The following is a 16,689-nucleotide window of genomic DNA, read 5'->3' on the forward strand; positions in this document are numbered from 1 at the left end:
TAACTTGATAAGTAATAAAAGAATATAATTATAGTATTGGTTTGATCTGGAGTAACTGATCTTTATAATGCTTTTCAATTTTTTAGGACTAGAAGAAATTGCAAAAGAAAGAGAAAAACTAAAAAAGGCAGAAAGTATCCAGATCAAAGAAGAACTATTTGAGACTTCTGAGGACACTTTAAATTGTTCAAATCCAAATCATTGTGAGCAAAAGGAAGATACTAAAGAAAAAGATAACACAAATCTGTTTCTTCAGAAACCTGGTTCATTTTCAAAATTAAGCAAGCTTTTAGAAGTAGCTAAGATGCCTCCTGAGTCAGATGTAATAACCCCCAAACCAAACAGTAGTGCAAATGGGTGCACATTGTCTTATCAAAACAGTGGAAAACATTCATTGGGCAGCATTCAGTCAACAGCAACACAAAGCAGCGTGGAAAAGACAGACTCTAATAATCTGTTCAATACCAGTTCAGGTGGTCCAGGGAAGTTCTATAGTCCTCTCCCCAATGACCAGTTGTTAAAAACACTGACTGAAAAGAATAGACAGTGGTTTAGCCTTTTGCCAAGGACACCTTGTGATGACACATCACTTACCCATGCAGGTATGTCAACTGCTTCTTTAGTGACCCCTCAGTCTCAGCCACCATCTAAGTCACCTTCGCCTGCCCCAGCTCCTCTTCTTGGATCATCTTCTGCTCAGAATCCTGTTGGCCTAAATCCATTTGCTTTATCACCTCTTCAGGTTAGTGCTGCTAATTGTAACTCATTTTTATGTTGCTTTATTTAATCTTTGACCCCATAAAGATTTTCTCTCAAGGGAAATCAGTTGAATATTTATAATATTATCTCCGCCATGGTTTGAAAATTGAAGAGTCAGACTTGCTATCACCAAGATTCATCAGAACTACTGATGTCTAAGTCAAAGCCTTCTTTAATTACTTTTTAACTTATTACTGTTGCATTATATCCAAAAAGAAATTACTTGGGGAGCAAATGAAATGACGTATGCCTCTAATTGTGATAAGTGAAAGAATGTTTTTTCCGAATTTTGTAAATAATTTCTGGTTCTAAACACTTTTCCTAACTTCTTAGATTGTTCTACTTTTTAAATGTTTTGGGTTTTTTTGCAGATGAAAAGTGGAGTATCTATGATGGGACTCCAGTTTTGTGGGTGGCCCACCAGTGTGCTTACTTCCAGTAATCCATTTACATCACCTTTACCTAGTCTTGGATCAGGGTTGGGATTATCAGAAGGAAACAGTAATTCATTCTTGACTCCTAATGTTGCTTCAAGTAAAAGTGAATCTCCAGTACCACAGAATGAAAAAGTCTCTTCAACTCAGCCTGTAGCTGTTGAAGTAGCAAAACCAGTAGATTTTCCTAATCCAAAACCTATTCCAGAAGGTAGGTACATTGAGATGGTTTATAGCCACTTCCTTTATTTTATTGTTATAGATTCCTGCATCTTTGATGGTTTTCTACATAGTTATAAGTCTTCTGTTTTGCATTGTGCCATTAATTTATATTCAAAATATTTGTAAAAAGATCTACATATTTATCTTAACTCAGAAATGCAGTTTGGTTGGTGGAGAATTATTGACCCAGAGGACCTAAAAGCTTTGCTCAAAGTACTCCATCTCAGAGGAATAAGAGAAAAGGCGTTACAAAAGCAAATTCAGAAACACTTGGATTATATTACTCAAGCTTGCATCAAAAATAAGGATGGTATGTACCTAAAAGAGACTTCTGCTCTCTTGCTTAGTTATGAGAATTAGTTGTTTTATCTTAAAACATATTTTAGTATATCCTAATTCTTAATTTATTACTAATAGGCTTTTTTTTCTATGTTGTTCAACAAACAGTAACTCTTTACATTTCTTAAATAGGTATTACTTTCTTACAATTTCTCACAACCTGCAGACATATTGTTTTGTTTCTTAAAAAAGAATATTCCTACTTTTAAGAGTAATCTGCCTGTGTATGCACAAGTACATTTGTGTTTGTTAAGTTACACGTATATGTTATCCCTGGAACCTTATTCACTTTTTAGAAGAAATCATTGAGGGATGAAGTGGATTTTAAAATTAATTTCTTTTCAAATATAGTTGCTATTATTGAATTAAATGAACATGAAGAAAACCAGGTAACTCGAGATATTGTGGAGAACTGGTCAGTAGAAGAACAAGCAATGGAAATGGATTTGAGTATTCTTCAACAGGTAGAAGATCTAGAAAGGAGAGTTGCATCAGCAAGTTTGCAAGTGAAGGTAAAATTGATTGGAATGAAATCTGTTTTAAGGATGATGGAAGGTAACTATTATTTGTTGTATACCTGATATGTGCCAGTTACTCTGCTAAATGTTTTCACTTTATCTCATTTAATTCTCAAAATGATCCTGAACTAATTTCCCCCATCTTACAGGTAAGGAACAAGACTCAAAGTAAGTAACCTGCCAGTGGTCATATCGTAAGCTAAGTGTGTATTCATCCAAGTCTGTCTGACTCCAGAACCTGTGTTCTTTTTACCAAATCTTGCTGCCTCCTTAATGGTATTCAAAAGTGTCATTTCTAGTTTTACCCATGATAAATATAATGCTCTATCAAATTCCTACTGAACTGTTTCATATAGAGGAACCTCCTTGCATCAAGCTATGTTGTATGTCAAAATTTCGCTCTATATAATTTAAAATTGGAGAATATAGATATATCCAAATATACACTGTATCATTATACACATACCCACACACCCTACATATATATGTAAATTTTAAATTTATTTATCTGCTGGGCATTACCATGTCACAAGCATTATCATGATCAGACTGGCTTCCAATGGACGGGCAAAAGGAAAGCTTTACTGTAGTGCAAGAATTTTTAGTTTTGGTAGGAGAGATATAAAGTCTTCTCAGTTGATAATAAGGTGATGTCTCTGAGAATAAATGGATGGATGATGAATAAGTATGAGACACCTGAAAAGGTTTAGAAAATGTAGTATCCATGTAATTTGATTTGCTATTTTATGTTTTATTCAGAATGAGAAACTTATGCCATAATACTATCCTATGGCATTTGGAAACTTTTGAAGTTCTCCAAAAAATGTCACTTTCCAGAGCTAATAACATATCCCTTTCTTGCCGCAAACATAATTACCAACTTTGGGAAACAAAATTTATCATTTGTTGACTCTATTTTGCTAGCAAACTATATCTTCCTCCTAGTACTATAATACAGTATAAAAATGCCTCATTTATTTGGCATCTTCAACAAATGAAGTCTTCCACACAAGTTAATTTTCTAGAGAAATGAAAATTATTCCATTTAGCACCATAATTTTTTAACATGTTTGTCAAATCGCTTATGTTACGCATTACACTACCTTCTTAAATTGAGAATAATGAGTTTGATTTAAATTATCTTGGTGACACAGGATCATTAGTGCGAAGACCAATTATTAGATGATGATTCCCTCAGGAAATGTGAAGAGGTTTTGCCCCTACATTAAATGGTCCTAGTGTGCTTTGCTTTTAAACGACTGTGTCTGCTTTCTATAGTCTGTTTCTGTCTTCTCTCATGGTCAGTTGCTACTACTTGCTGGTTTAAATTTGGTTGGTTCTTCTGGCCCAATTTTCCCCCAACTTCCTCCACCTAATTTGCCAGTTCTAATTGGCTATTGGTTGGGAAAACATATCACCAAGATTTTTTTTTTTTAAGATATAATTTTATTTATTTTTGGCTGAGTTGGGTCTTCGTTGCTGCACGCGGGCTTCTCATTGTGGTGGCTTCTCTTGTTGCAGAGCACAGGCTCTAGGTGCGTGGGTTCAGTAGTTGTGGCGCACAGGCTCAGTAGTTGTGGCACATGGGCTTAGTTGCTCTGCGGCATGTGGGATCTTCCCCGACCAGGGCTCAAACCCGTGTCCCCTGCATTGGCAGGTGGATTCTTAGCCACTGTGCCGCCAGGGAAGTCCCAAGCTTTTTTACGTTAAGTATAAAGTCAGGGTGTGGGCCTGAAACATTTTCCTGGAGCCATACTCATATTTTCCTGCATTAACCTTATCACATTACTGGCTGCTTAGACAATCTTGGCTGTGTTCTAAGTATATAAGAAAAGTAGAATTTGTTTTTTAAGTGAAATGTTTTAATATTCTGTTATTAAGGTATTACTAAATTGTTCTGTATTATTCTGAAAAAATGAATTATATTATTCTTGAAGAGTCTAAAAACACAAATGATGAAAATAACCACAAGACATTATTTTAACATCTATAGAAGATTTAATTTTTTTTTTTTTTTAAGAAAATAGAGTTATATGTTTAACGTGGGGAACTAGCCATTGTGAAGACACATCACACAGGTGGCCTGTGGGACTTACTTAGGTGCATTCATTTATATTTTTAATATTGCTGATAATTTGGACATTCTTTATTATTTTGTAGGAAAATCTGCAAGTCTCTTGTCCTAGTTCTGTTGCGAGTATACAAAGAACCTAATTACTCTTCCAGCTCCTCTAAAGATAGCTCCTGTGTCTCTAAGTTTTCTCTTTTACAAGCTAATTAATTCCTTCAACCATTAGTCCTGTGAAAGAGTTTCCATGTACACGATTCTCTTCTGTATAAACACCAGTGTTAATATCCTTCTTAAAATGTTGTATCCATAACTGTACATAGCGCTGTCTGAATGTGTTCATGGGACTTTTACTTTCCTCAATCCAGCACTATACTTCCATTAATGCTGCTTGAATTTTGTACTAGCTTTTTGGCATCCACATCATTCTCTTGCTTCACTGAGTATACGCTATGAAAAAACAAACTTTGGCCCTCTTTCAAAGAGCTTTTAAGCAAGTTGTATCACATATAGTATTCAATATTTCTGTGATTAGTTGCCTAACCTTCAAACCTAAAATTTACATTTATCATTGTTTTATTTTTATTAATTTCATGTGGGTACATTTTTCAGCATATGGAACTATTTTTATCTTAGTCCTGTTATACAGAATATTAAATTTTCTCCCTAATTTTAAATCATCTGCAGATTTAATAACAATCAACCAAGTTACTCATAAGTGTATTAACAGGACAAACCAAGTACAGAGCCTTTTGGACACTGGCACTGGGGACCTTTTCTAAGGTGACACAAGTTCTGTCAATCACCATTTTTTGGAAGCAGTTTTCAACCGTCTAGATTTCTTTAATCTAGTCTTCATTTTTTGTCTTGTCATTTGCCTTGCAGACATCAAGATATGCTATGTTTACAGGGTTCTCTTGATTTATGAATTTAGTACCCTTTTCAAAATACGGGAATGCGGTTCATTTGACATGACTTGTACCTAATGCACTTACATGTACTATTCATAATTCCATCCTTACTTCACAAATATAAATGTTCTACTGAATTAAAGAAGAGGAATTGATCCTAATATACAAGATAAAATAATTATCTCTAAAGAGGTTTAATAAAAAGGATAATGTTCATTCTGTTTGTCATTTAATATGCATTTACTAAGCCCCTATTCCACATCAGACAGTAGGCACCACAAAATTGGATAAAATGTGGTTTCTGCTGTCAGAAATCTTGTCATCTAATAGGGAGATAAGTCATATATACATCTCCACGGAATCTGTTAACTGATCCCAGAGGAGTACAGAGTCATACATGAATTTAGAAAAAGAATGCATAACTTCTGATGGAGACATGGGAGAGATCAGGGAACATTTCACGTAGAAGTTGAGAAGGTGTGTCAGCTTTTGACAAGGAATGCCATACTAGGAAGAGGGAACAGCCTGAGCAGAGCACCAGGATCCAGAAGTTTAGGGCATGTTTGTGGAGTTGCAAGTTGTGGAATTTGCAGTGTAGGATATGTGAACGGGAACATGAGAGGAAGAGGCAGATTGAGGTACTTGAATGTCATGATAAAAATATGGACTTTGTTAAACAGTAGGGAAACTTTGAAGGATTTTGAGGTAGAAGATCAATAAAAGCAAGCTGAGTTATAAGATCGTTCACTTATTCAATCAACACGTGTGTATTGAGTGCCTACTCTTTGCTTTCACTGTGCTGGAGATAAAAGGAGTAAAAGCAGACGTGGTCCCTGCCATCATGGAATTTAGAGGTAAAAAGATGTGAATCAAATAATCACAATAGTAAAAAATTGTGAGTACCACAAGGCTGTGGCATACTATATGGTCCTTTGTGGGCTTGTAATATGAAGACTTACCTGCTAAAGTAGGTCAGGGAAGGATTCCCTGAGGACTTTTAAAATGAGAGCTGCAGGATGAGTGGATTTAACCAGGTTAAGAGCAACAGGGAAAGGCTCTACAGACAAATATAACAGCTCACGCAAACTCCTACGGCTGGAGGAAAAATGGTAAGTATTGTACAGACCCCTGTACTGAAGAGTGGTAGAAGGAATGGAAATGGAAAGGAAGAGCTGAATTCAGAGACCATGGAGAGATTTCTGTTGAAATGAATAAGCATGTAGTCTAAAGTCTCTCAGAATACTTTGCTGATTTTCATTATACCTTTCATAATATCAAAAGTTATTAAATTTTCTTTTTCAAACTTCTCACAACTGTTTCTTTTAATTTTTTATTCTTGTTTCTACCTAGCATTAGGAAACACAAGATAAAAACTTTTAGAAAAGATCCTTAAGGTCTGCTGGTGTCTGCTGCTGTATTTTAAGTAAAGGTAATTCACCCAGCAGGCATTTTAAGAGGAAACCATAATAACATTATTCTTTTGATATATAGGGTTGGATGTGTCCAGAGCCTGCATCAGAAAGGGAGGACTTGGTATATTTTGAACATAAGTCATTTTCTAAATTGTGCAAGGAGCATGATGGAGAATTTACTGGCGAAGAAGAAAGCAGTGCACATGCACTGGAACGGAAGAGTGACAACCCCCTAGATATAGCTGTAACCAGGCTGGCTGATTTGGAGCGGAACATTGAAAGAAGGTATCTGAAGAGCCCCTTAAGTACCACCATTCAGATCAAACTGGATAATGTGGGCACAGTTACTGTCCCTGCTCCTGCACCATCCATTAGTGGTGATGGTGACGGGTAGGTTATTGAGATTAACTTGAAAAATTATTGTGCTTCTTTGCTAATTGGAGCCTATTTTCTATTGCCTGTTATCTATGTATCTTCTTGTATGTCTGTGATCCATATGGATCATGCTGTTTGCATGATGCTTTGTAAAAACATTTTTTTTTGTTGTTATGTGCGTTGATAATCCTGCAAAGTGATCTTACATTTACCTGGTTGTGACTAAGCTTTGAGGCACGTAGCCACATTCTGTGCACTACATCAAATTTAGTTGCTTAAACCTTATACTTATTGGCTGTTACATGTTTTTGTCATTGCTTGGCTTTCAGTGTGATGATTGTTTCACATTCAGTAACCGTAAATGTGGACGTGACCTACTTAATTTTTCTATATTTCAATGCAGAATTGAAGAGGATATTGCTCCAGGGCTCAGGGTATGGAGAAGGGCATTATCAGAAGCTCGCAGTGCTGCACAGGTAGCTCTGTGCATTCAGCAGTTACAGAAATCAGTAGCATGGGAAAAATCAATTATGAAAGTTGTAAGTGTTTTTATTTAAGAAATACTATAATTTACTTTGTCCTGTTTTTTTTCCAATCTTCAGATATTTCTTAATTATGCATTACTTATTGTCAAAATAATGTATGCTGTACTTGAGAATTTCCTTAATTCTTAAATACTGTATAGTTTGATACTTTCCTCCTTATTTTGAGCTTTTTGAAGGAACCTACCAAATGTTATCTTTCATTTTTTTAAATCTTGTCTTTCTCTCCTTTGAATATTGTTTATAACTCTGACTGAAGTTGTCTTCTCCATTCTGTCAACATAATAGTTGTTAATCTGAATGTTTTGAAGGCCCTTTCAATCTTGTAAACACTCCAGTTGCTAACATTACCTGCTAGGTACGTTCACTTCATTTCTAAAATATCTATATTTGTATCAATTTTCTTTTCTTAATGCCAGAAATACTTAGCTAAGTAAATACAGAATAAGCAGAGAGCTCTTCCTTTATGCACCAATATCATGTTTTGGGTTGGCCAAAAAATTGCCTTAGGTTTTTAAGTAAAAATAAAAGATACATTTTTCATTTTCACCAAGAACTTTATTGAACAGCGTATTCACCCTTTTGTTCCACTACCTTCTACCATTTTTCAGGCAACTTCATAATTCCATCTTCCCAAAACGTTTTATCTTTTTGAGCAAAGAACTGATCCAGGTGCCTTTTACAGTCTTCCAGGGAATTAAAATTTTTTCCATTAAGAGAATTTTGTAAAGCCTAAATAAATGGAAATCCAAAGGTGTAATGTCTGGTGAATAAGCTGGATGAATCAGAGCTTCCCAGCTAAGCTGTAACAGTTTTTGCCTGGTCATCAAAGAAACATGCAGTCTTGCATTATACTGATGGAAGATTATGCATTTTCTGTTGACTAATTCTGGACACTTTTTGTTGAGTGCTGCTTTCAGTTGGTCTAATTGGGAGCAGTACTTGTTGGAATTGATCGTTTGGTTTTCTGGAAGGAGCTCATAGTAGAGGACTCCCTTCCAATCCCACCATATACCGGCCTTTGGTGTGGTTGGTGGTGTTTCATTTCGCTTGCCCCACTATCTCTTGCATTCCACATTATTGTACAGTATCCATTTTTCATCACCCATCACAATGTGTTTTAAAAATGGAACATTTTCGTTATGTTTAAGCAGAGAATCGCATGAGGAAATACGGTCAAGAAGGGTTTTTTTGCTTAATTTATGTGGAACTCAAACATCAAAGCGATTCACATAACCAAGCTGATGTAAATGATTTTCAGCACTTGATTTGGATATTTTGAGTATGTTGGCTAGCTCCCGCATGGTATAACGTTGATTGTTCTCAATTAATATCTTGATTTGATCGCTGTCAACTTCAACTGGTCTACCCAACCGTGGAGCATCATCCAGTGAGAAATTTCCAGCGTGAAACTTCACAAACCACTTTTGATGTGTTCAATCAGTCACAGCACCTTCTCTATACACTGCACAAATCTTTTTTTGCATTTCGGTTGCATTTTTACCTTTCTTGAAATAATAAAGCATAATATGCCGAAAATTTTGCCTTTTTTCTTCCATCTTCAGTATTAAAATGGCTACACAAAAATTCACCAATTTTGATAAGGCTTTTTTTAAATGCACGCTGATATGATAGGTGTCACATACAATCTAACAAAATTGTTTTGAATGAACTTATAGACAACTAAGTGTTACTAAAGCCATCTTGCGGAAAAAAAGCGAACGAACCTTTTGGCCAACCCAATATTTGGATATAGTTGGCATTGAGTAGATCTTTTAGTCTTTCCTCTAACAGTTAAAAATGTTTTTTCTCCTTCTTTGTTCAAGCCCAGTTAGTTATCGTGTAGTGGCCTCTACTTTGTACTAGGCAACAAATGCTATATGTTCAAAATAAAAGCTATATTTCTTATATTTTCCAGAGAGAGATTTATTTTAAATCACGTACGTGTCCCTTTTGCCTCTTTTGTATCATATACAGAAATATCTATTATATGTAGACTTTTATGAATTTCTTTAACAGTTGCTTTTGAATTACAGGTTAACTTTAAAATTCAAACATTTGAGATTTGTTTTCATGAATGACTAAGGATAAAATACCTATTTTAAATAATCTTCGCCAAAGAAAAGAAGTGATTCTTAAATAATTTAGCATTCTCTCCTTCCTTTTTACCTCTATACTTAGACTACTCAATACTTTATTCATTCTATACAAATAAATTTGCTTTCTTCTATGGTTTTTTTCACTTCTTTCTAAAATGTCCATGGAATAATGAATCTGCATTTTTCACAATATGCTCAAATTTAGGTCTTTCCCTATATAGATTAGAATTTACTGTAAGTTTTAAGGCATTGTTCAGGTCATCTGGTAGCATTTTTACCAGGTAAAAATAATTTTCCTTCTAAAAATTATTATTAAAACCAGTTTTAAAGTCACCTTAGACAAATATATTTGGTGAAATGTAGGCTATAATGATAAAAAAAGATTCAATTCCTATATCAGAATGAAATTTGTACAGTTACTTTTCTCATCTACACCAAAACAATCATCACAATGTAGGCAGTTTTGTTATAACCTATACACAGAAACCCAAAACTTGTACCAAAATCTACCTTTATATTAGTGTACTTACTTTCTGCAATCTAAAGTTTTATTTCAGGTTTTGCAAACTTCTTTTCTATTGTTATTAATAAATTAATATACATTCATCATTATTTAACTCCATCTCATAATTTTTATTTCTTTTTTTAATGTTTAATAATACAATATTTGCTATAAAACTACTTTGAAAAGAAGGCAGAGTTTCTTATTCAAAGATTAATGAGCACTTGGTAACCTTGAATTAGAAATGTAACAAAACCTATAATAATCCTCATAAGAAGTCCTAAAAAAAAATGTTAAAGTGCTCAATGTCTTTAGAAATATCCTCTTTGCCAGAAACCATGCTTACTAGGAAAGAAGGAGCTGCCATGATTTGCCTCCAGATACTTCTCAGCCCACAATATGTTTTCTGTTGTTAATGTTAAGCAATCGGCAACATCCACTGTTTTTTTTTACTGTGGTAGCAAAGGAGTTAAAACCAAATATTACTACATTTGCTCTAACATATTGTGAGCTATTACTGTGGATTTTCAAAAATGTTATGAACTTGATACCTGCCACCCTTTCTTAATAAGTATCAGAAAATAATTTTATTTTTAAATCATAAATGTGAGATGTAAGACAGGCTTCATAGTATTTTTAGCTATTGTAGAAAACAATGAGAATTTACTTAATGTTCATGAACCTGATTTTTAAAATTTATTGTTATAGGGATTGAAATATAACCTTCGAAATGTTATTTCTCAATGAGTATTTTTATAATAGAAATTTTAAAGAAATAACTCAAATTTGGAGAAATAACACCATATTAAGGTGTTTAGTGATGTGGTTATCAGGAAAGGTCATAAAATAAATACTTACTGTTGGGATATTAAACTCTACTGCTTTTGCTCTTAGTACATATGCCAGTTTCAGTATTGCATGTATATTACATATATTTGGTAGATATTTGTTAAGGTGAATAGCATGTATCTGCTGTTTTGATAAGATTCTTAAGCTATCATTGGTGTACGTATTGAGTTATGAAAGACTATTTTAGACATTCCCAGATTAAGATTTAATGTTTTATTGAAATTAATTTAAGTTTGAACAATTAAGCTATTTTGTTTTTAACAGTATATAAATGCATAACTTAAAATTAGTACAAATGATTTATAATTTAAGTGTTTTAATTATTTTCAATTGAAATATAGTTGTACAATATTATATTAGTAATGTTTTCATTTTTTGGAATATTGATTACAGGACATTGTCTACTGTGACTGAAATAAAAACTAAATGTCAAAATATAATGTTAGTACTTACCATTTTTTAAAGCCATCTTTAAAGTTTTTACCTGTCTAATCTTCCTTCTTTCCCTTTGTGAAACTTGTTATACAGAATATGTGTGCATGGGGGAAAAAAAATCTCTTTATAGATTTTAAAGTTCTTAATGGTATTAGAAGTTTTTCAACAGAGAAGGAACAATTTTATTTTTAGTCCTAGAAAATAAATTATGACTTCTAAATTCTTTTATTTAATTTATTGTATCAATTTCTTTTTCCCTTAGAAATCATTTTGTAGGATCCATTTTCTACATTTGTGACACATGTTTGATTTCCAAAGTTTCCTGATTTGGACATAGTCAAAATACAGTGACATCTTATTATTATTATTTATAATTCTGTTACTAATACATGTTCCTAATTTTGATCTTAAAAATTACTCTAACTCTTACTTATTTCTTTCTCAGGATATCATGAGGATGCTAAGATAAGCAAACAATGAAATATATTAAAAAATTAAAACACCATGTATTAAAGCTATTCATTGCTTTATGTGCTCTAATGTCATGTTAATTATTTCGTATGTTAATGTGTACATGCTTCTGAAGTGTGTGCAGGCATTCAACCTCTAGCTTTGTTTTTTGCAGTGTACCTGAAATGTGCATTTACCCCAACTGAACTGCTCACCCCATCATGTGGTCCATATCTGTGTAACGAGAGATACATAGATGTGTATGGCTACTGTATATTTGTTAGCAAGCGGAATGTTCATTACTAATATAAATTAGGAATTAATGGTGTGTTTAATATCCCCAAAACTATTATTTGTAGCAGAGTGTTAATTTTAAATGATTTTCCATGTATTATAGTACTGCCAGATCTGTCGAAAGGGAGATAATGAAGAACTGCTCCTCCTTTGCGATGGCTGTGACAAAGGCTGTCATACATACTGTCATAGACCCAAGATTACAACTATACCAGATGGGGACTGGTTTTGTCCAGCTTGCATTGCTAAGGTAAGAATGATCTAAAACTAAATTTTTTTATTGAAGTATAGTTGATTTACAATATTGTGTTAGTTTCGGGTATACAGCAGAGTGATTCAGTTATATATTTTTTTTCAGATTCTTTTCCATTATAGGTTATTACAAGATTTTGAATAGAGTTCCCTGTGCTCTACAGTAAATCCTTGTTGCTTATCTATTTTATGTGTAGTAGTTTGTATCTGTGAATCCCATACTCCTAATTTATCCTCCCCACCACCACCCCCAGCACCTTTGCCCTTTGGTAACCGTAAGGTTATTTTCTAGAAATCTGTTTTGTATGTAGATTCTGTTTTGTATATAGATTCATTTGTATTATTTTTTAGATTGCACGTATAAGTGATATGATATTTGTCTTTCTCTGTCTAACTTACTTCACTTAGTATGATAATCTCTAGGTCCATCCATCTGTTGCAAATGACAATATTTCATTCTTTTTTATGGCTGAGTAATAGTCCATTGTATATGTGTACCACATCTTCTTAAACCAGTTGTCTGTTGATGGGTACTTGGGTTGGTTCCATGTCTTGGCTATTGTAAATAGGGCTGTTATGAACATTAGGGTGCATGTATCTTTTCAAATTAAGAGTTTTCTTCTTTTCTAGGTATATGCCCAGGAGTGGGATTCCTGGATCATATGGTAGCTCTATTTTTAATTTTTTTAAAGAACCTTCATACTTGTTTCCATGCTGGCTGCACCAATTTACATTCCCACCAACAGTGTACTAGGGTTCCCTTTTCTCCACACCCTCTCCAGCACTTATTATTTGTAGACTTTTTGATGATAGCCATTCTGACTGGTGTGAGATGATACCTCGTTGTGGTTTTGATGTACATTTCTCTAATACTTAGTAACGCTTAATGCTGAGCATCTTTTCACATGCCTGTTGGCCAGCTGTATGTCTTATTTAGAGAAATATCTATTTAGGTCTTCCACCCATTTTTCGATTGGATTGTTTGTGTTTTTGATATTGAGTTGTATGAGCTGTTTGTGTATTTTGGTTATTAACCCCTTGTCAGTTGCATCATTTGCAAATATTTTCTCCCAGTCTGGTAGGTTGTCTTTTTGTTTTGTTGGTTTCCTTTGCTGTGGAAAAGCTTTTAAGTTTGATTAGGTCCCATTTATTTTTACTTTCATTTCTTTTGCCTTGGAAGAGTGATCTAAGAAAATATTGCTATGATTTATGTCCAAGAATGTTTTGCCTGTGTTCTCTTCTAGGACTTTTATGTCTTATGTTTAGGTCTTTAAACTATTTTGAGTTTATTTTTATATGTGGTGTGAGGGTGTGAGAGAGTGTTCTAATTTCATTGATTTAGCAGTCCAGCTTTTCCAACACCACTTGCTGAAGAGACTGTTTTTTCTCCATTGTATATTCTTACCGCTTTTGTTGTAGATTAATTTACTGTAGGTGTGCGGGTTTATTTCTGGGTTCTCTATTCTAGTTCATTGATCTATATGTCTGTTTCTGCCCCAATACCACACTGTTTTGACTACTGTAGCTTTGTAGTAGTGTCTGAAGTCTGGAAGGGTTATGCCTCCAGCTTTGTTCTTTTTCCTAAGGATTACTTTGGCAATTCTGGGTCTTTTATGGCTCCATATAAATTTTAGTATTTTTTAAGTAGTATTATTACTTAAAACTTTTTAATTGCCAGATCAAAATGAAGAGTTTTTTTTTTTGCGGTACGCGGGCCTCTCACTGTTGTGGCCTCTCCCGTTGTGGAGCACAGGCTCCGGTCGCGCAGGCTTAGCCATGGGCCCAGCTGCTCCGCGGCATGTGGGATCTTCCCTGACCGGGGCACGAACATGTGTCCCCTGCATTGGTAGGCAGACTCTCAACCACTGTGCCACCAGGGAAGCCCTCAAAATGAAGAGTTTTATGGGGATTTTTTTTGAGATATAATTTGTATACTGTAAAATTCATTTTAAAGTGTGCAATTCAGTGGTTTTTAATATATTCACAAAGTTGTACAACCATCACCACTATCAAATTCCAGAACATCTTCATGATCCCCAAAAAGTATGCTTGTACACATTATCATTCACTCCCCATTCCCCTTCTCTTCTCAGCCTTTGGCAACCATTAATCTATTTTCTATCTCTGTGGGTTTGCCTATTGTCATTACATATACATCAAATCATACAATATGTGGCCTTTTTCTTTCACTTAGCACAATATTTTCAAGGTTCATCTGTGTTCGAGCCCTTCATCTTTAAAGTCAAATGATATTTCATTATATGGACAGAATACATTTTGTTTATCTGTTCAGCTGATGGACATTTGGGTTGTTTCTACATTTTGGCTTTTATGAATAATGCTGCTATGAACAGTCATACCCAAGTTTTTGTATGAATATATGTTTTCAATTTTTCTGTTATATACCTAAGAGTAGAATTGCTAGGTCATATGGTAATAAGCATATGTATTTTAAGTCACTTTCCAGTCACATATAAATTGGAAACCTGTGAATTCTAATACTAATTGATTAAAGAGTAGCACTATGATAAAGTAGAAAGAAATGGGTTTTAGAGTTATAAAGTAAGGAGTAAGAAGTGTGAAAGGGTTAGAATGTATTGAGGGCCAAACTCTTCATTAGGTTTTCCCTATCTCAGACACTCTCTTCCATGTTTAATCTCTTGACGTAGTTACTACCAGTAACTACCACCACTTCATAAACTCAGTTTCAAGCATCCATCTCTCCACTGCCTCCTTTCTTTCCTGTTCACTCCCTCTAGTGCTCCAATTCCAATAATTCTTTGATCTCATCAGGACCTTCAATTCATTTATCTTAAGACCTTTTCACTGTCCCTCTCCCCATTCATGTCCTCTCTTTCCTCCTATAATCACTGCATCCACCCTTAGCTCCTGTGCCTCTCTCTCACTTGGTAAAACCATCATTCTGGTTAATCCAACTCTATGACTTCTCCGGCACCTATATATACAGATACAAAGGTATCTTGAATGTGGCTGGAGAAAACACCCACCCTTTTAAATTTAAGGCTAAGAGGGCCTTTAGTGGTACCTGATAATTTACTGTCTCCTCCATCCTCATTCTCAGCTGATGACCTTACTCCCATTTCACTATGATGGCTTCACTAGGAAGCCATCAGAAGAAAATATCACAAGCATCCACCACCACACTTACCATCCTTCCTATATCTGGGCTCTCATACTCTACCCTCCCTCCTGTTGCCATGAACTGCTTGTGTGCCCCTAACTAAGCCAATAACCCCACTTGTGCTTCAGATCCCATCCCCTCTCACCTCCTTAGGAGAATGGCCCCAGCAGTTCTGTCTTCTCCTGCGTCAACAGTTTTCCCTTCTACACTGGGTTCTTTCTCATCAGCCTACTAACATGGTACTCTTTCTCCCATCTTACAAAAACTAAACAAAAACCCTCTTTTGGCCTCACTTCTTCCTTGATCCACTTCCCCCATTTCTCCCCTTCCCTTTACTGGAAAGTTTTCTGTCTGGTTCTTTCTGATTCACTCTTAAACTCACTCCAGTCATATTTTCATCTCCACAGCTTCTCCAAAATTTCTCTTACTGTGCCCACAAATGACTTCCACATTGCTCGGTCCAGTGATCAGTGCTTAGATCTCATCTAACCCATCACTTACATTTGATAGAATGGAACTTCCCCTCCTCCTTGAAATTCTGTTTTCACTTGTCTTCTAGGATACCATACTCACCTGATTTTCTTCTTGCTTTTGCTCCTTTTCAGTCTCCTTTGCTGGTTTTTCTCACCTCCCAGATCTATAAATATGGAGTGCTTTCTTAGCTTCAAAGATATATCTGTAAAATGGAATCGTATCTGCTTTGCGGGAATTTGTAAGGATCAAATATTGTGTGTTTGAAGGTTTTTATGACTTTAAAATTCTGTGATCTATTTTGGGGGGGATATATTTATATTAATACCTTATTATATTTTAGGCTATACTTTACAAAATAGCAGAGGTCTCACATGGCACCATATTCACTAATAATTGCTTTTTTATTTCTCATTACTTGATCATTTTTGTTATATATAGTTACATGTAGTTTAATAATAATCTTCCCTGGTGGTACATAACTTATCTTTTAACTTCATAAATGTCAAGTTATAGAAAAGTGTCTCTAATACTTTATGAATTACTAACAAATCAGTGTTTTAATTCTTGGGGGTATCATCTGGTAGGCTATAGGAGGTTTTGTTTTCTGTAAAT

At 34.7% G+C, this 16,689-nt stretch overlaps 1 protein-coding gene across 25 annotated transcripts in view; it reads left to right on the forward strand.

Moving 5' to 3' along the window:
* Positions 1-16,689, forward strand: part of BAZ2B (bromodomain adjacent to zinc finger domain 2B) — a 386,914-nt gene that overhangs the window by 357,312 nt on the left and 12,913 nt on the right. For 20 of the 25 annotated variants that reach the window (XM_073807661.1, XM_073807659.1, XM_073807676.1 and 17 more), the window contains 7 exons: positions 87-742; positions 1,131-1,404; positions 1,570-1,725; positions 2,106-2,266; positions 6,743-7,053; positions 7,442-7,577; positions 12,313-12,459. In XM_073807661.1, the coding sequence (XP_073663762.1) occupies positions 87-742; positions 1,131-1,404; positions 1,570-1,725; positions 2,106-2,266; positions 6,743-7,053; positions 7,442-7,577; positions 12,313-12,459 (1,841 nt within the window). The remainder of the gene's footprint in view (positions 1-86; positions 743-1,130; positions 1,405-1,569; positions 1,726-2,105; positions 2,267-6,742; positions 7,054-7,441; positions 7,578-12,312; positions 12,460-16,689) is intronic. The other 5 variants (XM_073807669.1, XM_033860122.2, XM_033860125.2 and 2 more) reach the window with 1 other exon arrangement.

The sequence above is a fragment of the Tursiops truncatus genome, chromosome 7, assembly GCF_011762595.2.
Source record: "Tursiops truncatus isolate mTurTru1 chromosome 7, mTurTru1.mat.Y, whole genome shotgun sequence".
NCBI classification, from domain to species: Eukaryota; Metazoa; Chordata; class Mammalia; order Artiodactyla; family Delphinidae; genus Tursiops; species Tursiops truncatus.